Here is a 23,267-nt window from a genome sequence, read left to right as displayed (position 1 = left end):
GGAAAAAAATAGGAAAAAAAGGGAAAATTGGGGAATATTGGGGGGGAAAATGGGGGAACAATGGGGGAAAGTTTGGGATAAAATTGGGGGAAATTGGGGAAAAAATTGGGAAAAATTGGGGAAAAATGGGGGGAAATTAGGAAAAAAAATGGGGGAAATTGGGGGGAAATTGAGAAAAAAGTGAGGGGAAAATTTGGGGAAAATTCGGGAAAATTTGGGGGAAATTGGAAAAAAAAATGGGAAAAAACTGGAAAAAATGGGGAATATTGGGGGGAAAATGGGGGAAAATTTGGGATAAAATTGGGGGAAATTGGGAAAAAGTGGGAATAAAATGTGGGGAAAATTGTGGGAAAATTGGGTAAAAAATGGGGGAAAACTGGGAAAAATGGGGAATATTGGGGGGGAAAATGGGGGAAAATTTGGGATAAAATTGGGGAAAATTGGGAAAAAGTGGGGAAAAAATCGGGATAAAATTGGGGAAAATTGGGAAAAAATGGGGGAAAATTGGGGAAAAAGTGAGGGAAAAATTGGGGGAAAATTGGGAGGAAAATTCGGGAACAATTTGGGAAAAATTGGTGGGAAATTGGGAAAAAATGGGGAAAAATGGGAAAAATGGGGAATATTGGGGGGGAAAATGGGGGAAATTTTGGGATAAAACTGGGGAAAATTGGGAAATAATGTAGGGAAATTGGGAAAAAAGTGAGGGAAAAATTGGGGGGAAATTGGGAGGAAAATTCGGGAACAATTCGGGGAAAATTGGGGGGAAATTGGGAAAAAAATGGGAAAAATGGGGAATATTGGGGGGGAAATAGGGGAAAGTTTGGGATAAAATTGGGGGAAAATTGGCCCGAGCAGCCGCCGGGGGGCGTGGCCGAGGGGGGCGGAGCCCCGCCCGCCCTGCTGGGGGCGCTGTGCGCGCTCGGGGGGCTCCTCCTGCCCGCCCTGGGGGCGGGGCTCTGCTGCCGCTGCCACTTCCGGTTCCGCTGGGGGCGGGGCCGGGAACGCGCGGAGGGGGCCGAGACGGTGAGGGGGGAGGGGCGGGTTTGGGGTGGGGGAGTGGCAGATTTGGGGTGGGGGAGGGGCGGGTTTGGGTGGGGGAGGGGCGGGTTTGGGTGGGGGAGGGGCGGATTTGGGGTGAGGGAGGGGCAGATTTAGGGTGGGGGAGGGGCGGATTTGGGTGGGGGAGGGGCAGATTTCGGGTGGGGGAGGAGCAGATTTAGGGTGGGGGAGGGGCGGATTTGGGGTGGGGGATGGGCAGTTTTTGGGGTCTCAGTCATTTCGGGGGTGGGGGAGGGGTTGATTTGGGGTGGGGGAGGGGCAGATTTGAGGTGGGGGAGGGGCTGTTTCAGGAGTGGGGGAGGGGCTCTCTGTGACCCCTTCGTGACCCCTCCCCCCATCCGCCCCTCCCCCACCCCCAGCCCAGTTCCGGAAGTTCCCGAGGCCCTTCCGGCCTGGGCCCCGCCCCCAAAGGTGAGTGGGGGAGGGGCGGGGGGGAGGGGCGGGGGGAGGGGCCGGTGCCCATCCCCCACCCCTCACCCGCCGCCCCTCCCCCCCCAGGGGCGGAGCCTCACCTGTACGAGGAGGTGGAGCCGTGGGGGGAGGGGCAGGTGAGGGGGGGGAGGAGATTTTGGGGGTGGGGGAGGGGATTGAGGGGTGGGGGAGGGGATTTGGGGGTGGGGGAGGGGATTTGGGGGGTGGGGGAGGGGATTTGGGGGGTGGGAGGGGATTGGGGGGTGGGGGAGGGGATTGGGGGGTGGGGGAGGGGATTTGGGGGTGGGGGAGGGGATTTGGGGTGGGGGAGGGGATTTGGGGGTGGGGGAGGGGATTTGGGGGGTGGGGGAGGGGATTTGGGGGGTGGGGGAGGGGATTTGGGGGGTAAGGGAGGGGATTTGGGGGGTAAGGGAGGGGATTGAGGGGTGGGGGAGGGGATTTGGGGTGGGGGAGGGGATTTGGGGGTGGGGGAGGGGATTTGGGGGGTGGGGGAGGGGATTTGGGGGGTAAGGGAGGGGATTGAGGGGTGGGGGAGGGGATTTGGGGTGGGGGAGGGGGATTGAGGTGGGGGAGGGGATTTGGGGGTGGGGGAGGGGATTTGGGGTGTGGGGGAGGGGATTTTGGGGGGTGGGGGAGGGGATTTGGGGGTGGGGGAGGGGCAGATGAGATTTTTGGGGGGGGAGGGGATTGAGGTGGGGGAGGGGCCCGGAAGCCGCTTTGAGGGGTGGGGGAGGGGCAATTAAAGGTGGGGGAGGGGCAAAAATCCCCTCTGGCCCCTCCCCCACCCTTTGCCCCTCCCCCCCTCAGGTGACCCCGGAACCGCTGGTGACCCCCGAGGGGGAGTTGGTCTAAAAGGGGGCGTGGCCTCCCAAAAAGCCACGCCCACAAATAAACCACGCCCCTTTTCCAGTTTAAACCAGTATTTTCCTGCTCATTTTTATAATTTTTATTTTATTTTAATTTTATTTTAATTTTATTTTTATTTAATTTGTGGGTTTTATTAATTTGTGACGCCCTGGCCACGCCCCTCCCGTGGGCGGAGCCTCGGAGGGGCCGAGGGGCGTGGCCTCCCCGTGTCCGCCTCTGATTGGTCGCTGCTCCGTCGGTGGGCGGAGCTTCCCGTCAGCCCCGCCCCTTCCACCCCATTGGCTGCGGAGGCGGAAGTGGGCGGGGCTTGGGAGGCGCTGCCTGAAAAGGGGGCGTGGCCAGAGGAGCCAAAATTTGGGGTTTTTTTCCAGCCGGGAGACCCAAAATTGGGGAATTTTGGACACTTGGGACCCCAAAAATTCACCCAGGGACCCCAAAATTTGGGAATCCCCACCCAGGACCCCCCAAAATTTGGGAATTTTTCCCCAGGACCCCCCAAAATCCCCCCAGGGACCCCAAAATTTGGGAATTCCCACCCAGGATCCCCCAAAATTTGGGAATTCCCACCCAGGACCCCCCAAAATCCCACCCAGGGACCCCAAAATTTGGGAATTCCCACCCAGGACCCCCAAAATCCCCCCAGGGACCCCAAAATTTGGAAATTCCCACCCCTGGACCCCCCAAAATTTGGGAATTCCCACCCAAAACCCCCCAAAATCCCCCCAGGGACCCAAAAATTTGGGAATTCCCACCCAGGATCCCCCAAAATCCCTCCAGGGACCCCAAAATTTGGGAATTTTTCCCCAGGACCCCCCAAAATTTGGGAATTCCCACCCAGGACCCCCCAAAATCCCCCCAGGGACCCCAAAATTTGGGAATTCCCACCCAGGACCCCCCAAAATCCCCCCAGGGACCCCAAAATTTGGGAATTTTTCCCCAGGACCCCCAAAATTTGGGAATTCCCACCCAGGACCCCCCAAAATCCCCCCAGGGACCCCAAAATTTGGGAATTCCCACCCAGGACCCCCCAAAATTTGGGAATTTCCCACCCAGGACCCCCCAAAATCCCCCCAGGGACCCCAAAATTTGGGAATTTCCCACCCAGGACCCCCAAAATTTGGGAATTTTCACCCTGGACCCCCCAAAATCCCCCCAGGGACCCCAAAATTTTGGAATTCCCACCCAGGACCCCCAAAATCCCCCCAGGGACCCAAAATTTGGGAATTCCCACCCAGGTTCCCCCAAAATTTGGGAATTTTTCCCCAGGACCCCCCAAAATCCCCCCAGGGAACCCAAAATTTGGGAATTTTTCCCCTGGACCCCCCAAAATTTGGGAATTCCCACCCAGGACCCCCCAAAATCCCCCCAGGACCCCCCAAATTTGGGCCTCACCGTGGGGGGGGTCCCGGGGGGATTTTGGGGGGTCCTGGGGGGGTCTCGAGGCTTTTCCCCGCAGGATGTCGATCACCTTGGGGGGAGGGGTGGGCTCAGACACCCCAAAATCCCAAAATTTCACCCAAAATCCCCCCGAAATTTCACCCAAAATCCCATAAATCCTCAAAACTTAACCTGAACTCTCCAAAATCCTCAAATTTCACCCCAAAATCCCCCCGAAATTTCACCCCAAAATCCCAAAAATCCTCAAAACTTTACCTGAACTCCCCAAAATCCTCAAATTTCACCCCAAAATCCCCCCGAAATTTCACCCAAAATCCCAAAAATCCTCAAAACTTAACCCAAACTACCCAAAATCCTCAAATTTTCACCCAAAATCCCCACAAAATTTAACCCAAAATCCAAAAAATCCTCAAATTTCATCCCCAAATCCCCAAAATTTAACCCAAAATCCCCACAAAATCCTCCAAATTTCACCTGAAATCCCCCTGAAATTTCACCCAAAGTTCCCCCAAAATTTCACCCAAAATCCCAAAAATCCTCAAAATTTAACCCGAACTCTCCAAAATCCTCAAATTTTTCCCCAAAATCCCCCCATGATTTCACCCAAAATACAAAAAAATCCTCAAAATTTAAGCCAAAATACAAAAAATCCCCAAATTTAAACCCAAATCCTCAAAATTTCACCTAACCCCCCCCAAAATTTAGCCCAAAAATCCAAAAAAAATCCTCAAAATTGAATCTAAAATCCTTAAAATTTAACTCAAAATCCCCAAAATTTCCCCAAAAATCCCCCAAAAATTCAATTTATTCCCCAAAAAATCCCATTTAAACGCCAAAAATTGCTAAAAAAATCCCATTTAAACCCAAAAAATCCCCAAAATTCCCAAATTTCGGTCTGGCCTCACCTGAGCGCTCACTGTGGTGTCGTTGTGCCCATTTAGGAGCCCAAAAATCCCCCAAAAATTCAATTTATTCCCCAAAAAACCCCATTTAAACGCCAAAAATCGCCAAAAAATCCCATTTAAACCCCCAAAAATCCCAAATAATTCCCAAAATCCCCCAAATTTCGGGATGGCCTCACCTGAGCCCTCAATGTTTTGTCATTGTGCCCATTTGGGAGCCCAAAAATTCCCCAAAAATTCAATTTATTCCCCAAAAAATCCCATTTAAACGCCAAAAATCGCTAAAAAATCCCATTTAAATCCCAAAAAATTGTAAAAAGTCCCAAATAATTCCCAAAAAATCCCCAAAATTCCCAAATTTTGGCCTCACCTGGGCGCTGGCGGCCATGCCGGCGGCGGTGTCGTTGTGCCCATTTAGGAGCCCAAAAATCCCCCAAAAATTCAATTTATTCCCCAAAAGATCCCATTTAAACGCCAAAAATCGCCAAAAAATCCCATTTAAACCCCCAAAATCCCAAATAATTCCCAAAAAATCCCAAAATCCCCCAAATTTCACTCTGGCCTCACCCGAGCCCTCAATGTTGTGTCGTTGTGCCCATTTCAGAGCCCAAAAATCCCCCAAAAATTCAATTTATTCCCCAAAAAATCCCATTTAAACGCCAAAAATCGCTAAAAAATCCCATTTAAATTCCCAAAAATCGTAAAAAATCCCATTTAAATCCCAAATAATCCCCGAAATTCCGGAATTTTGGCCTCACCTGGGCGCTGGCGGCCACGCCGGTGGCGGTGTCGTTGTGCCCAAAAATCCCCAAAAATTCAATTTATTACCCAAAAAATCCCATTTAAACGCCAAAAATCACTAAAAAATCCCATTTAAACCCCCAAAAATCCCAAAAAATCCCCAAATAAACCCCAAAATTCCCAAAATTTCCTCACCTGGGCGCTTGCTGTGCTGTCTTCGCGCCCATTTAGGAGCCCAAAATTCCCCCAAAAATTCAATTTATTCCCCAAAAAATCCCATTTAAACACCAAAAATCCCAAATAATTCCCAAATAATTCCCAAAAATCCCCAAATTTTGGTCTGACCTCACCTGAGCACTCACTGCTCCTTTTGTGCCCATTTAGGAGCCCAAAAATCCCCAAAAAATTCAATTTATTCCTCAAAAAATCCCATTTAAACCCCCCAAACCCCCCAAAAATCCCAAAAAATTCCCAAAAAATCCCCAAAATTCCCGAATTTCGGGCTCACCTGGGCGCTGGCGGCCACGCCGGCGGCGGTGTCGTTGTGCCCATTTAGGAGCCCAAAAATCCCCCAAAAATTCAATTTATTCCCCAAAAAATCCCATTTAAACGCCAAAAATCCCCAAAAAATCCCCAAAAAATCCCCAAAAATTCCCAAATAATTCCCAAAATTCCCAAATTTCGTTCTGACCTCACCTGAGCCCTCGCTGCCCATTTGGGAGCCCAAAAATCCCCCAAAAATTCAATTTATTCCCAAAAAAATCCCATTTAAACGCCAAAAATCGCTAAAAAATCCCAAAAAATCCCAAAAAAACCCCAAAATCCCCCAAATTTCACTCTGGCCTCACCCGACCCCTCAATGTTTTGTCATTGTGCCCATTTAGGAGCCCAAAAATCCCCCAAAAATTCAATTTATTCCCCAAAAAATCCCATTTAAACGCCAAAAATCGCTAAAAAATCCCATTTAAACCCCAAAAATCCCAAATAATTCCCAAATAAATCCCAAAATCCCCCAAATTTCGGTCTGACCTCACTCGAGCAGTCGCTGTGATGTCATCGTGCCCATTTAGGAGCCCAAAAATCCCCCAAAAATTCAATTTATTCCCCAAAAAATCCCATTTAAACGCCAAAAATCCCAAAAAATTCCCAAATAATTCCCAAATAATTCCCAAAAATTCCCAAATTTCAGTCTGTCCTCACCCGAGCCCTCAATGCCGTGTCATCGTGCCCATTTGTGAACCCAAAAATCCCCAAAAATTCAATTTATTCCCCCAAAAATCCCATATAAACGCCAAAAATCCCCAAAAAATCCCATTTAAATCCCAAAAAATTCCCAAATAATTCCCGAAATTCCCGAATTTTGCTCACCTGAGCGCTCACTGTGGTGTCGTTGTGCCCATTTAGGAGCCCAAAAATCCCCCAAAAATTCAATTTATTCCCCAAAAAATCCCATTTAAACGCCAAAAATCGCTAAAAAATCCCATTTAAACCCCCCAAACCCCCCAAAAATCCCAAATAATTCCCAAATAATTCCCAAAATTCCCGAATTTCCCAAAATTTCCTCACCTGAGCGCTCGCTGTGGCGTCATCGTGCCCATTTAGGAGCCCAAAAATCCCCCAAAATTCAATTTATTCCCCAAAAAATCCCATTTAAACCCCCAAAAATCGTAAAAAATCCCATTTAAACCCCAAAAATCCCAAATAAATCCCAAAATCCCCCAAATTTTGGGCTGACCTCACCTGAGCCCTCAATGTTGTGTCATTGTGCCCATTTGTGACCCAAAAATCCCCAAAAAATTCAATTTATTCCCCAAAAAATCCCATTTAAACGCCAAAAATCCCCAAAAATCCCATTTAATCCCAAATAATTCCCAAATAATTCCCAAATAATTCCCAAAATTCCCAAATTTTCCTCACCTGAGCACTCTCTGTGGTGTCATCGTGCCCATTTAGGAGCCCAAAAATCCCCCAAAAATTCAATTTATTCCCCAAAAAATCCCATTTAACGCCAAAAATCGCAAAAAAAATCCCATTTAAATCCCAAATAATTCCCAAAAAATCCCAAAATCCCCAAATTTCAGGCTGGCCTCACCTGCAGCATCATTGTGCCCATTTAGGAGCCCAAAAATCCCCCAAAAATTCAATTTATTCCCCAAAAAATCCCATTTAAACGCCAAAAATCGCTAAAAAATCCCATTTAAATTCCCAAAAATCCCAAAAAATCCCAAATAAATCCCAAAAAATCCCCAAAATTCCCAAATTTCGGCCTCACCTGGGCGCTGGCGGCCACGCCGGCGGCGGTGTCGTTGTGCCCATTTAGGAGCCAAAAAATCCCCAATAATTCAATTTATTCCCCAAAAAATCCCATTTAAATGCCAAAAATCGCAAAAAAATCCCATTTAAATCCCAAAAAATTCCCGAAATTCCCAAATTTTGGCCTCACCTGGGCGCTGGCGGCCACGCCGGCGGCGGTGTCGTTGTGCCCATTTGGAAACCCAAAAATCCCCAAAAATTCAATTTATTCCCCAAAAAATCCCATTTAAACGCCAAAAATCGCTAAAAAATCCAATTTAATCCCCCAAAAATCCCAAAAAATCCCAAAATCCCCCAAAATTTCGGTCTGACCTCACCTCAACGCTCACTGCAGCATCATCGTGCCCATTTAGGAGCCCAAAAATCCCCAAAAATTCAATTTATTCCCAAAAAAATCCCATTTAAACACCAAAAATCGCTAAAAAATCGCATTTAATCCCCAAATAATTCCCAAAAAATTCCCAAAAAATCCCCAAAATCCCCCAAAATTTGGCTCACCTGGGCGCTGGCGGCCACGCCGGCGGCGGTGTCGTTGTGCCCATTTGAGAGCCCAAAAATCCCCAAAAATTCAATTCATTCCCCAAAAAATCCCATTTAATGCCAAAAATCGCTAAAAAATCCCAAAAAATTCCCAAATAATTCCCAAATAATTCCCAAAATTCCCAAATTTTGGGCTGACCTCACCTCAGCGCTCCCTGTGGTGTTGTTGTGCCCATTTGAGAGCCAAAAATCCCCCAAAAATTCAATTTATTCCCCAAAAAATCCCATTTTAACACCAAAAATCGCTAAAAAAATCCCATTTAAACCCCCAAAAATCCCAAAAAATTCCCAAATAATTCCCAAAATCCCCCAAATTTCGGGATGGCCTCACCCGAGCGTTGCTGCACCATCATTGTGCCCATTTAGGAGCCCAAAAATCACCAAAAAATTCAATTTATTCCCCAAAAAATCCCATTTTAACGCTAAAAATCGCTAAAAAATCCCATTTAAACCCCAAAAATCCCAAAAAATTCCCAAATAATCCCCAAAATTCCCGAATTTCGGCCTCACCTGGGCGCTGGCGGCCACGCCGGCGGCGGTGTCGTTGTGCCCATTTAGGGGCCCAAAAATCCCCCAAAAATTCAATTTATTCCCCAAAAAATCCCATTTTAACGCCAAAAATCCCAAATAATTCCCAAAAAATTCCCAAAAAATTCCCAAAAAATCCCCAAAATTCCCAAAATTTCGCTCACCTGGGCGCTGGCGGCCACGCCGGCGGCGGTGTCGTTGTGCCCAAAAATCCCCAAAAATTCAATTTATTCCCCAAAAAATCCCATTTAAACGCCAAAAATCGCCAAAAAATCCCATTTAAACCCAAATAATTCCCAAATAATTCCCAAAATCCCAAAATTTCCTCACCTGAGCACTCGCTGTGGTGTCGTTGTGCCCATTTAGGAACCCAAAAATCCCCAAAAATTCAATTTATTCCTCAAAAAATCCCATTTAAACGCCAAAAATTGTCAAAAAATCCCATTTAATCCCCCAAAAATCCCAAATAATTCCCAAAATCCCCCAAATTTCGGGATGACCTCACCTGAACCCTCAATGTTGTGTCATCGTGCCCATTTAGGAGCCCAAAAATCCCCCAAAAATTCAATTTATTCCTCAAAAAATCCCATTTAAACGCCAAAAATCGCTAAAAAATCCAATTTAAACCCCAAAAAATCGCTAAAAAATCCCAAAATCCCCAAAATTTCCTCACCTGAGCACTGGCTGAGGTGTCATTGTGCCCATTTGGGAGCCCAAAAATCCCCCAAAAATCCAATTTATTCCCCAAAAATTCCCATTTTAACGCCAAAAATCGCCAAAAAATCCCATTTAAACCCCAAATAATTCCCAAATAATTCCCGAAATCCCCAAAATTTTGCTCACCTGAGCACTCGCGGCGGTGTCGTTGTGCCCATTTAGGAACCCAAAAATCCCGCAAAAAATTCAATTTATTCCCCAAAAAATCCCATTTAAACGCCAAAAATCGCTAAAAAATCCCATTTAATCCCCCAAACCCCCCAAAAATCCCAAATAATTCCCAAAATCCCCCAAATTTTGGGCTGACCTCACCTGAGCACTCACTGTGGTGTCATTGTGCCCATTTGTGAACCCAAAAATCCCCCATAAATTCAATTTATTCCCCAAAAAATCCCATTTAAACGCCAAAAATCGCTAAAAAATCCCATTTAAACCCCCCAAAACCCCCAAAAATCCCAAATAAATCCCAAATAATTCCCAAAATTCCCAAATTTCATTGTGACCTCACCTGAGCACTCACTGCACCATCATCATGCCCATTTAGGAGCCCAAAAATCCCCCAAAAATTCAATTTATTCCCCAAAAAATCCCATTTTAATGCCAAAAATCCCAAAAAATCCCAAATAATTCCCAAAAAATTCCCAAATAATTCCCGAAATTCCCAAATTTTGGTCTGACCTCACCTGAGCCCTCACTGCAGCATCATCGTGCGCATTTAGGAGCCCAAAAATCCCCCAAAAATTCAATTTATTCCTCAAAAAATCCCATTTAAACCCCCCAAACCCCCCAAAAATCCCAAATAATTCCCAAAAAATTCCCAAATAAACCCAAAATCCCCAAAATTTCACACTGGCCTCACCCGAACCTTCAATACTGTGTCGTTGTGCCCATTTAGGAGCCCAAAAATCCCCCAAAAATTCAATTTATTCCCCAAAAAATCCCATTTAAACGCCAAAAATCGCCAAAAAATCCCATTTAAACCCCAAAAAATCGTAAAAAATCCCATTTAAACCCCAAAAAATCCCATTTAAATCCCAAATAATTCCCAAATAATCCCCAAAATTCCCAAATTTCGCTCACCTGGGCGCTGGCAGCCACGCCGGCGGCGGTGTCGTTGTGCAGGTTGCGCAGGCCGCAGTCGGCGCCGCAGCGCAGCAAAAGCCGCAGCAGCCGCAGCAGCCCCCGGCCCGCGGCCGCGTGCAGCGCCGTGCAGCCGGCGTAGGACTGCGCGTTCACGCTGGCGCCGTGCTAAATAGCCAAAAATTTCGGGTTAGGGGAGCGCCGAAATTCCATAGAAAGGAAAAATCAAAAAAATCCCATCAAATTCCTTAAAAATCCCATCAAATTCCTAAAAATTCCCATCAAATTCCTCCAAAAATCGCAAAAAAATTCAATAAAAATCCCATAAAATATCCCCAAAATTCCCATCAAATTCCACCAAAAATCCCATAAAATTCTACCAAAATCCCATCAAATTCCACCAAAAATCACAAAAAAATCGCATTAAATATCCCCAAAAACCCAAAGGTCCACAAATCCCCCAAAAACCCAAAAATCATCCCAAAAATCCCTCAAATCCCCAAAAAACCCAAAAAATCCCCCCAAAACTGTCCCAAAATCCCAGAAAATCCCAAAAAATCCCATCGAAAACCCAAAATAAAAAACCCCATCAAATTCCTCAAAATTCCCATTAAATTCCTCGAAAATCGCATCAAATTTCTCCAAAAATCGCAAAAAAACTCCATAAAAATCCCATTAAATATCCCCAAAATTCCCATCAAATTCACCAAAAACTCCCATCAAATTCCTCAAAAACCCCATCGAATTCCCCCAAAATCCCGTCAAATTCCTCAAAATTCCCATCAAATTCCTCAAAAACCCCATAAAATTCCTCAAAATTCTCATCAAATTCCTCAAAATCCCCATCAAAATCCCCAAAATCCCATCAAATTCCTCAAAAACCCCATAAAATTTCCCAAAATTCCCATCAAATTCCCCCAAAAATCAAAAAAAAAATCCCATGAAATATCCCCCAAAAAATCAGAAAAATCACCCCAATAAACGCCCAAATCCCACAAAAAACAAAAAAATCCCCCCCCAAAACTGTCCCAAAATCCCAGAAAATCCCAAAAAATCCCATCGAAAACCCAAAATAAAAAACCCCATCAAATTCCTCAAAATTCCCATTAAATTCCTCGAAATTCCCATTAAATTCCTCAAAAATCACATCAAATTCCACCAAAAATCACCAAAAAAACCCCATAAAAATCCCATTAAATATCCCCAAAATTCCCATCAAATTCCTCAAAATTCGCATCAAATTCCACCAAAAATCGCAAAAAAATTCAATAAAAATCCCATTAAATATCCCCAAAATTCCCATCAAATTCCTCAAAATTCCCATCAAATTCCACCTAAAATTGAAAAAAAACCCATAAAAATCCCATTAAATATCCCCAAAATTCCCATCAAATTCCTCAAAAATTCCATCAAATTCCTCAAAAATTCCATCAAATTACGCAAAATCACATCAAATTCCCCTAAAATCACATCAAATTCCCCAAATCCCATCAAAATCCCCAAAACCCCATAAAATTCCTCAAAATCCCGTCCAATTTCCCAAAAACCCCATCAAATTCCCCCAAAATTCCCATGAATTTCCCCCAAAATCCCATCAATTTCCACCAAAAATCGCAAAAAAATTCAATAAAAATCCCATTAAATATCCCCAAAATTCCCATCAAATTCACCAAAGACTCCATCAAATTCCACCAAAATCACCAAAAAATTCCCAAAACCCCATAAAATTCCTCAAAATCCCGTCAAATTGCTCAAAAATCCCATCAAATTCCCCAAAAATCACAAAAAAAAACTCCCATAAAAATCCCATTAAATAGCCCAAAAAAAATCTGAAAAATCGCCCCAAAAAACCCAAAAATCACCCCAAAAATCCCACAAAAAAACAAAAATCCCCCCAAATCCCACAAAATCCAATGAAAAATCCCCAAAAACCCAGAGGTCCCTAAATCCCCAAAAACCCGAAAAATCATCCCAAAAATCCCCCAAATCCCACAAAACTCCCACAAAATCCCCCCAAAATCCCCCCAAAATCCCCCCAAAATCCCAAAATCCCCACAAATGAGCCCAGAATCCCCGTAGGACTGCGCGTTCACGCTGGCCCCGTGCTGGAAATCCAAAATTTGGGGGTCAGGGGAACGCCGAAATCCCATGGGAAGGAAAAATCCCAAAAATCCCATGAAATTCCCCCAAAATTCCCATTAAATTCCTCAAAATTCCCATAAAATTTCTCCAAAAATTGCATAAAAATTCAATAAAAATCCCATTAAATATCCCCAAAAACCCAAAGGTCCCCAAATCCCTAAGAGACCAAAAAATCATCCCAATAAATCCAAAAATCACCCCAAAAATCCCAAAAATCCTGTCAAATTCCCCAAAATTCCCATCAAATTCCCCCCATCAAATTCCCCAAAATTCCCATCAAATTCACCAAAAAACCCATCAAATTCCCCCAAAAATCACAAAAAAAACTCTCATAAAAATCCCATGAAATGTCCCCAAAAACCTCATCAATCCCCCTGAATCCCCCCAAAAAACCTAAAAATTACCCCAAAAAAATCCCATAAAAATCTCCCAAAACCCAAAAAAATCACCCCCAAAAATCCCATAAAAATCTCCCAAAACCCAAAAAAATCACCCCCAAAAATCCCATTAAGTCCCCAAAAGCCCCAGAAACCCCAAAAAATTCCCATAAATTTTGGCACAGTCGCGTGGAAGCCCCAGGAACCAAAAATCCCCAAAATCCCATCAAATTCCACCAAGAATTGCAAAAAAACCCCATAAAAATCGCATGAAATGTCCCGAAAAAACCCCAAGGTCCTCAAATCCCAAAAAAACCGAAAAATCACCTCAAAAATCCCCCCAAATTCCCAAAATATCCCCCCAAAACTCTCGCAAAATCCCAGAAAATCCCCAAAATCCCATCGAATTCCAACAAAAAAAAAATCCCAGAAAATTCCCATGAAATCCCCCCAGAATTCCAAAAATCTGCCCAAAAATCCCATAAATAGCCCCAAAATCCAATAAATCCCCCCAAAATCCCAAATGAGCCCAGAATCCCCGTAGGACTGCGCGTTCACGCTGGCCCCGTGCTGGAAAGCCAAAATTTGGGGGTCAGGGGAACCCCAAAATCGGATCCGCCACACCCCAAAACCCCCAGGAACCAAAATGACCCAAAATCCCATCAAATTCCTCCAAAATTCCATCAAATTCCCTCCAAAATCCCCTCAAAATCCCCCCAAATCCCCCCAGAATTCCCAAAATTCCCAAAATATTCCCAAATCCACCCAAATTCCAAAAAAATCCCCAGAATTTAAAAAAAAATCCCAAAATTCCCCCAAAACCCAACAAAATTCCCTCAAAATCCCCCTGAAATCCCCCCAAAATTCCCACAAATCCCACAAAAATTCCCAAAATTCCCAAAATCCTCCGAAATCCACCCGAAATTCCCAAAAAATCCCCAGAAATTTTAAAAAAATCCCAAAATTCTCCCAAAACCCGCCAAATTCCCCCCAAAATCCCCCCAAAATCCCTCCAAATCCCCCCAAAATCCCCTCAAAATCCCTCCAAATCCCACAAATCCCACAAAAATTCCCAAAATTCCCAAAATCCCCCCAGAATTCCCAAAAATTCCCAAAATATTCCCAAATCCACCCGAATTCCCAAAAAATCCCCAGAAATTCCCCCAAAAATTCCCCCCAAACCCCCCAAAATCCCTCCAAATCCCCCCAAAATCCCCTCAAAATCCCTCCAAATCCCCCGAAATTCCCGAAAATTCCCGAAAATTCCCGAAAATTCCCGGAATTCCCACCTGCAGCAGCAGCTCGGCCATTTCCAGGCTGTCGCTCTCCACCGCGTGCAGCAGCGGCGAGCGCCCGCTCTTGATGTCCTGAAACCCCCAAAATTCGGGTCAGGGACCCCCAAAATCCCTCTCGGGACCCCTCCCAAAATTCTCGGCATCCCCGAAAACCCCCGGGAGCCAAAAATTCCCAAAATTCCCAAAAAAATCCCCAAAAATCCCCAAAATTCCCTCAAAATCCGCCACAAAAATATCCAAAAAGGCACAAAAATCCCCCAGAATTTGGGTCAGGGACCCCCAAAATCCCTCTCGGGACCCCTCCCAAAATTCTCGGCGTTCCCGAAAACCCCCGGAAGCCAAAAATTCCCAAAATTCCCCAAAATTCCACAAAAATTCCCCAAATTCCCTCAAAATCCGCCACAAAAATGTCCAAAAAGTCACAAAAATGCCCAAAAATCCCCCAAAATCCAAATATTTCCCCAAAAATCCCCTTTTAAGTTCCTCAAACCGCCCCAAATCCCCCCGAAATTTCCATAAAAACCAAAAAAATTCAAAAAAATTCCCAAAAATCCCAAAAATTTCCCAAAAAATCCCAAAAAACCCAAAAATTCCGCTAAATTCCTGAAAATTCCCAAAAAATCCCCCACAACCATCCCAAAAATCCCAAAAAAACTCCCCAAAACCCCCCCAAAAAATCCAAATATTTCCCAAAATCCCCCCAAAAATCCCTGCAAAAACCCCCCAAAAATCCAAATATTTCCCCAAAAATCCCCTTTAAACGCCCCCAAACGCCCCCTAAATTTCCATAAAAAACCCCCAAAATTTAAAAAAAATCCCAAAAAATCCCAAAAAACCCAAAAATTCTGCAAAATTCCAAAAAATTCCCAAATATCACCTATAACCATCCGAAAAATCCCCCCAAAACATCCAAATACTTCCCAAAAATCCCCTTTAAACGCCCCCAAACTTCCATAAAAACACCAAAATTCCAAAAAATCCCAAAAAATCCGCAAAATCTCCAAGAATTCCCAAAAATCCCCCCAAAAAATCCAAATATTTCCCCAAAATCCCCCCAAAAATCCCAAAATCCCCCCAAAAATCCAGTATTTTCACAAAAATCCCCCCAAAAATCCCCAAACCGCCCCAAATCCCCCCCAAATTTCCATAACAACCCAAAAAAATTCCCAAAAACCCCAAAAATTCCACAAAAATCTCAAAAAATCCCAAAAAATCCCAAAAAATCCCAAAAAATCCCAAAAAACCCAAAAATTCTGCAACATTCCTGAAAATTCCAAAAAATGCCCCCCAACCATCCCAAAAATCCCAAAAAAACTCCCAAAAATCCCTTCAAAAATCCAAATATTCCCCCTCAAAATCCCCCCGAAAATCCCCTTCAAACTCCCCCAAACTGCCCCAGATACCCCCCAAATTTCAATAAAAACCCCAAAATTTCCCAAAAATCCCACAAAATCTCCAAGAATTCCCAAAAATCCCCTTCAACCACCCCAAAAATCCCCCCAAAATTTCAAATATTCCCCCGAAAATCCCCTTTAAATGCCTCCAAATACCCCCTTAAATTTCCATTAAAACCCAAAAAATTCCCAAAAATCCTTCAAGAATTCCCGAAAACTCCAAAAACCCCCCAAAAATCCAAATATTTTCCCAAAAATCCCCTTTAAACTCCCCCAAACCCCCCCTAAATTTCCATAAAAACCCCCAAAAAATCCCAAAAAATCCCTAAAAATCCCAAAAAACCCAAAAATTCTGCAAAATTCCAAAAAATTCCCAAATATCACCTATAACCATCCCAAAAATCCCCCAAAAAATCCAAATATTTCCCCAAAATCCCCTTTAAACTCCCCCAAACTTCCATAAAACCCCAAAATTCCAAAAAATCCCAAAAATCTCCAAGAATTCCCAAAAATCCCCCCAAAATTCCCCCAAAAAATCCCCTTGAAACGCCCTCAAACCGCCCCAAATCCCCCCCTAAATTTCCATTAAAACCCAAAAAAATTCCCCAAAAATTCCCAAAAATCCCAAAAAAATCCCAAAAAATCCCAAAAATTCCCCCAAATCCCAAAAAATCTCCAAAAATTCCCAAAAATCCCCCACAACCACCCCAAAAATCCCCAAAATCCCCCCAAAATTCCCCCAAAAAACCCAAAAATTCCCAAAAAATCCCAAAAAACCCCCAAAATTCCTGAAAATTCCCAAAAATGCCCCACAACCATCCCAAAAACCCAAAAAAACCTCCCAAAAACCCTCCAAAAATCCAAATATTTTCCCCAAAAACCCCCCAAAAATCCACTTATTTCCCTCTAACCACCCCCAAACCCCCCAAACTCCCCCCGGGAATTCCCGGAATGTTCCGAAATCTCCCGGAAAGTTCCGGAATTCCCGGAATTCCCACCCCGGCGTCGACGTCGGCGCCGTGCTCCAGCAGCAGCAGGACGCTCTCGCGGGACCCGGCGGCCACGGCCACGTGCAGGGGGGTCAGGCCTGGGGGGGAGGGGCGGCTCAGGGACCCCCGAATTCACACCCGGACACCCCCAAAATTCCCAAAAAAAATTCCCGAAAAAATTCCCAAAAAAATCCCGATTTTTTCCCATTTTTTCCTCATTTTCCCGCCATTTTTTCTTCATTTTCCCGCCATTTTTTCTGATTTTTCCCGCCATATTTTTTTTTCCTCATTTTCCCGCCATTTTCCCAATTTTTTCCCAATTTCCCTCCCATTGTTCCCCATTTTGCTCCCAATTTCCCCCCAATTGTTCCCAAATTTTCCGTCCAATTTTCCCCCAATTTTTCCCAGTTTTTTCACGTTTTCCCAATTTTTCCCATTTCCCGCCATTTTTTTCCCATTTTCCCGCCATTTTCCCCGATTTTTTCCCAATTTTTCCTGAATTGTTCCCGAATTTTCCTCCTAAAATTTCTCCCATTTTTTTCCCAGATTTTTCCTCCATTTTCCCAATTTTTCCCATTTCCCACCATTTTTCTGATTTTTTCCTCATTTTCCCGCCATTTTTTCCTCATTTTCCCGCCATTTTCCCCCATTTTTTCCCAATTTCCCCCCAATTGTTCTCAAATTGTTCCCAAATTTTCCTCCCAATTTCCCCCCAATTTTCCCATAAATGTCCCAATTTCCCCCATTTTTTCCCATTTTTTCCTCAATTTTCACTATTTTTCCCATATCCCAGCAATTTTTCCCCCTCATTTTCCCCATTTTTTCCCAAATTTCCCCAATTTCCCCATTTTTTCCCCAATTTCCCAAAATTTTCCCAGTTTTTCCCGAATCCCAAATTTCCCCCATTTTTTCACAGTTTTTCCACAATTTTCCCAATTTTTTCCTCATTTTCCTCAAATTTTCCCCCATTTTTTCCCATTTTTTCCTCATTTCCCCCCCTTTTCCCATTTTTTCCCCAAATTTCCCCAAATTCCCCATTTCCCCCCAATTTTCCCCATTTCCCCCCCAAATTTCCTAATTTTCCCCCCAAATTTCCCCATTTTCACCCCATTTCTTCCCCACTTTTGGGCCATTTTCCGCCATTTTTAACTCCCAAATTTCCCCCAGAATTTTCTCAATTTCTCCCCCAAATTCCCCCAATTTTCACCGAAATTCCCAGAATTTTCCCCCAAATTTTCCTGGTTTTCCCATTTTCCCCCCATTTCCCCACTTTTTTCCCATTTTTCTTCCCATTTTCTGCCAAAATTTCTCCATTTTCACCCCATTTTCCCCCAAATTTCCCCATTTTCACCCCATTTTTTCCCCAATTTTGTGCCAATTTTCTCCAAAATTCCTCCGATTTTTCCCCAAATTTCACCAATATTTCCCCCAAATTCCCCAAAATTCCGCATTTTCCACCCAAATTTCCCAATTTCCCCCAGTTTTACCCTCGTAGTCTCTCGCCTGCAGGTCGGGCGGGGGGGCGGGGCCGCGCAGCAGCTCGCGCAGCACGCGGGGGCGTGGCCCGGCGCAAGCCCCGCCCCCCGGGGCCGAGGCCCCGCCCCCCCACAGGTGGGACCCACAGGCCAGGTGAGCGCAGGTGCGGCCGAGCCGGTCCGGGGCCATGGCGGAGGCGCCGTGGGACAGCAGGAGCCGGACCAGGGACACCTGGCCCGTGATCACCGCCAGGTGTAGTGGCGTCTGTGGGGACATGGGTGTGACACGCGTGGGACACGTGTGACATGTGGGGCAGGGACACCTGGGACAGGTGACATGTGTCTAACATGGGTCAGGGACATTGGGGACACCTGGCACAGGTGACACGGGTGTGACACGGGTCTGGGACACCTGGGACACCTGGGACAGGTGACACGGGTGGGACACGGGTCAGGGACACGGGTCAGGGACATTGGGGACACCTGGGACAAGTGACACGTGTCTAACATGGGTTAAGGACATTGGGGACACCTGGGACAGGTGACATGTGTCTGACATGGGTCAGGGACACCTGGGACAGGTGACACGAGTGGGACACGGGTCAGGGACGTCGGGGACACCTGGGACAGGTGACACGGGTGTGACACGGGTGGGACACGGGTCAGGGACATTGGGGACACCTGGGACAGGTGACATGTGTCTAACACGGGTCAGGGACACCTGGGACAGGTGACACAGGTGGGACATGGGTGGGACACGGGTGACATGAGTGGGATATGGGTCAGGGACATTGGGGACACCTGGGACAGGTGACATGTGTCTAACATGGGTCAGGGACAGTGGGGACACCTGGGACAGGTGACACGGGTGGGACACGGGTGGGACACGGGTGGGACACGGGTCAGGGACATCAGGGACACCTGGGACAGGTGACACGGGTGACACATGGGTCAGGGATGTTGGGGACACCTGGGACAGGTGACATGTGTCTTACATGGGTCAGGGACACCTGGGACAGGTGACACGGGTGTGACACGGGACAGGGACATTGGGGACACCTGGCCCGTGATCACCGCCAGGTGTAATGGCGTCTGCGGGGCAGGTGTGGGACACGCGTGGGACAGGTGTGACATGGGTGGGATATGGGGCAGGGACACCTGGGACAGGTGACATGTGTCTAACATGGGGCAGGGACATTGGGGACACCTGGGACAGGTGACACGGGTGGGACACGTGTGACACATGGGGCAGGGACACCTGGCCCGTGATCACCGCCAGGTGCAGCGGCGTCTGTGGGGACAGGTGTGGGACACGCGTGGGACACGTGTGACATGGGTGGGACATGTGGGACATGGGTGGGATATGGGGCAAGGACACCTGGGACAGGTGACACAGGTGGGACACGGGTGTGACACGGGTGGGACACGGGTGGGACACGTGTGACATGTGGGGCAGGGACACCTGGGACAGGTGACACGGGTGTGACATGGGTCAGGGACGTTGGGGACACCTGGCACAGGTGACATGTGTCTGACATGGGTCAGGGATGTTGGGACACCTGGCCCGTGATCACCGCCAGGTGTAATGGCGTCTGTGGGGACAGGTGTGTGACACGCGTGGGACACGTGTGGGACATGGGTGGGATATGGGTCAGGGACGTTGGGGACACCTGGGACAGGTGACATGGGTGGGACACGGGTCAGGGACACCTGGGACAGGTGACATGTGTCTAACATGGGTCAGGGACATTGGGGACACCTGGGACAGGTGACACGGGTGTGACACGGGTGGGACACGCGTCAGGGACATCAGGGACACCTGGGACAGGTGACACGGGTGGGACACGTGTGACACGTGGGGCAGGGACACCTGGCCCGTGATCACCGCCAGGTGCAGCGGCGTCTGTGGGACACGCGTGTGACATGTGTGGGACACGTGTGACATGGGTGGGACACGTGTGACACATGGGGCAGGGGCGTTGGGGACACCTGGGACAGGTGACACGTGTCTGACATGGGTCAGGGACACCTGGGACAGGTGACACAGGTGTGACATGGGTCAGGGACATTGGGGACACCTGGGGACACCTGGCCCGTGATCACCGCCAGGTGTAATGGCGTCTGTGGGGACAGGTGTGTGACAGGTGTGTGACACGTGTGACATGAGTGGGATATGGGTCAGGGACACCTGGGACACCTGGGACAGGTGACACAGGTGGGACACGTGGGACAGCAACAGCCGGACAAGGGACACCTGACCCGTGATCACCGCCAGGTGTAGTGGCGTCTGTGGGGACATGGGTGTGACATGTGTGTGACACGCGTGGGACACGTGTGACATGGGTGGGATATGGCTCAGGGACATTGGGGACACCTGGGACAGGTGACATGTGTCTAATATGGGTCAGTGACACAGGTAAGGGACACCTGGGACAGGTGACACGGGTGGGACACAGGTGGGACACGGGTCAGGGACATTGGGCACACCTGGGACAGGTGACATAGGTGGGACACGTGTGACATGGGTGGGATATGGGTCAGGGACACCTGGCACAGGTGACACGGGTGGGACACGGGTGACACATGGGGCAGGGACACCTGGCCCGTGATCACCGCCAGGTGTAATGGCGTCTGTGGGACACGCGTGTGACACGCGTGGGACATGTGTGACACATGGGGCAGGGACACCTGGGACACCTGGGACAGGTGACATGTGTCTAACATGGGTCAGGGACACGGGTCAGGGACGTTGGGGACACCTGGGACAGGTGACATGTGTCTAACATGGGTCAGGGACACCTGGGACAGGTGACATGTGTCTAACATGGGTCAGGGACACCTGGGACAGGTGACATGTGTCTAACATGGGTCAGGGACATTGGGGACACCTGGGACAGGTGACACGGGTGGGACATGTGTGACACATGGGGCAGGGACACCTGGCCCGTGATCACCGCCAGGTGCAGCGGCGTCTGTGGGACACGCGTGTGACACGCGTGGGACACGTGTGACATGGGTGGGACACGGGTGACATGGGTGGGATACAGGGCAGGGACACCTGGGACAGGTGACATGTGTCTAACATGGGTCAGGGACACAGGTCAGGGACGTTGGGGACACCTGGGACAGGTGACACGGGTGGGACACGGGTGGGACACGGGTCAGGGATGTTTGGGACACCTGGGACAGGTGACACGTGTCTTACATGGGTCAGGGACATTGGGGACACCTGGGACAGGTGACACGGGTGGGACACGGGTGGGACACACCTGGGACACGTGTGACATGGGTGGGATATGGGTCAGGGACACCTGGGACAGGTGACATGTGTCTAACATGGGTCAGGGACACAGGTCAGGGACGTTGGGGACACCTGGGACAGGTGACACGGGTGGGACACAGGTGGGACACGGGTCAGGGATGTTTGGGACACCTGGGACAGGTGACACGTGTCTGACATGGGTCAGGGACATTGGGGACACCTGGGACAGGTGACACGGGTGTGACACGTGTGTGACACGGGTGGGATATGGGGCAGGGACACCTGGGACAGGTGACATGTGTCTGACATGGGTCAGGGACGTTGGGGACACCTGGGACAGGTGACACGGGTGGGACATGGGGCAGGGGCATTGGGGACACCTGGGACAGGTGACATGTGTCTAACATGGATCAGGGACACCTGGGACAGGTGACATGGGTGTGACACGGGTCAGGGACATTGGGGACACCTGGGACAGGTGACACGGGTGGGACACGTGTGACACATGGGGCAGGGACACCTGGGACAGGTGACATGGGTGTGACACGGGTCAGGGACATCAGGGACACCTGGGACAGGTGACATGTGTCTGACATGGGTCAGGGATGTTGGGGACACCTGGGACAGGTGACATGTGTCTGACATGGATCAGGGACATTGGGGACACCTGAGGACACCTGACCCGTGATCACCACCAGGTGCAGCGGCGTCTGCGGGACACGCGTGTGACACGCATGGGACACGTGTGACACATGGGGCAGGGACGTTGGGGACACCTGGGGACACCTGGCCCGTGATCACCGCCAGGTGTAATGGCGTCTGTGGGGACATGGGTGGGACACGCGTGGGACACGTGTGACATGAGTGGGATATGGGTCAGGGACACCTGGGACAGGTGACACGGGTGGGACACGGGTCAGGGACATCGGGGACACCTGGGACAGGTGACATGTGTCTGACATGGATCAGGGACACCTGGGACACCTGGGACAGGTGACATGTGTCTATCATGGGTCAGGGACACCTGGGACAGGTGACACAGGTGTGACATGGATCAGGGACATCGGGGACACCTGGGGACACCTGGCCCATGATCACCGCCAGGTGTAGCGGCGTCTGTGGGACAGGTGTGGGACACGCGTGGGACACGTGTGACACATGGGGCAGGGACACTGGGGACACCTGGGACAGGTGACATGGGTGGGACACGGGTCAGGGACATTGGGGACACCTGGGACAGGTGACATGTGTCTAACATGGGTCAGGGACATTGGGGACACCTGGGGACACCTGGCCCGTGATCACCGCCAGGTGCAGCGGCGTCTGCGGGACACGTGTGTGACACGCGTGAGACACGTGTGACATGGGTGGGACACGTGTGACATGGGTGGGATATGGGGCAGGGACACCTGGGACAGGTGACATGGATCAGGGACACGGGTCAGGGACATTGGGGACACCTGGGACAGGTGACACGGGTGGGACACGGGTGGGACACGGGTCAGGGATGTTGGGGACACCTGGGACAGGTGACACAGGTGGGACACGGGTGAGGGGCGGGGCTGGGGGCGTGGTCAGGCTGTGACAAAGGGGCAAAGCTTGGCAGCTCCTCCAAAGTCCCCCAATGTCCCCAAATGTCCCCAAATCCCCCCAATGTCCCCAATGTTCCCCAAAGTGTCCCAAATCCCATTTTTCCCAATTTTTCCCCATTTTTCCCCATTTCCCCCCCATTTTTCCCCATTTTCCCCCATTTTTC

At 48.3% G+C, this 23,267-nt stretch overlaps 1 protein-coding gene and 1 long non-coding RNA gene across 3 annotated transcripts in view; one reads left to right on the top strand and one right to left on the bottom strand.

Moving 5' to 3' along the window:
- Nucleotides 1–23,267, bottom strand: part of BCL3 (BCL3 transcription coactivator) — a 63,422-nt gene that overhangs the window by 31,853 nt on the left and 8,302 nt on the right. Inside the window, exons 4-9 of one of the 2 annotated variants that reach the window (XM_072920758.1) lie at nt 18,262–18,514; nt 16,784–16,872; nt 14,386–14,463; nt 10,578–10,745; nt 3,751–3,826; nt 2,430–2,679 (exon numbers count right to left, since the gene is read on the bottom strand). The exons of the other annotated variant lie outside the window; for it this stretch is intronic. Of the exons in view, the coding sequence (XP_072776859.1) occupies nt 2,492–2,679; nt 3,751–3,826; nt 10,578–10,745; nt 14,386–14,463; nt 16,784–16,872; nt 18,262–18,514 (852 nt within the window). The 3' untranslated portion in view covers nt 2,430–2,491. Of the gene's footprint in view, nt 1–2,429; nt 2,680–3,750; nt 3,827–10,577; nt 10,746–14,385; nt 14,464–16,783; nt 16,873–18,261; nt 18,515–23,267 lie in introns of those variants that run through there. 2 annotated transcript variants of the gene reach the window in all.
- LOC140681257 (uncharacterized) lies at nt 852–2,407 on the top strand. The gene is made up of 4 exons (XR_012052471.1): nt 852–1,023; nt 1,419–1,470; nt 1,558–1,607; nt 2,299–2,407. It is a non-coding gene; the product is annotated as an uncharacterized lncRNA (long non-coding RNA).

Source organism: Taeniopygia guttata, chromosome 33 (assembly GCF_048771995.1).
Source record: "Taeniopygia guttata chromosome 33, bTaeGut7.mat, whole genome shotgun sequence".
In the NCBI taxonomy this organism is placed as follows: domain Eukaryota; kingdom Metazoa; phylum Chordata; class Aves; order Passeriformes; family Estrildidae; genus Taeniopygia; species Taeniopygia guttata.
Note: the sequence above shows the minus strand (reverse complement) of the source record. Positions and strands in the feature narration are given on the sequence as shown.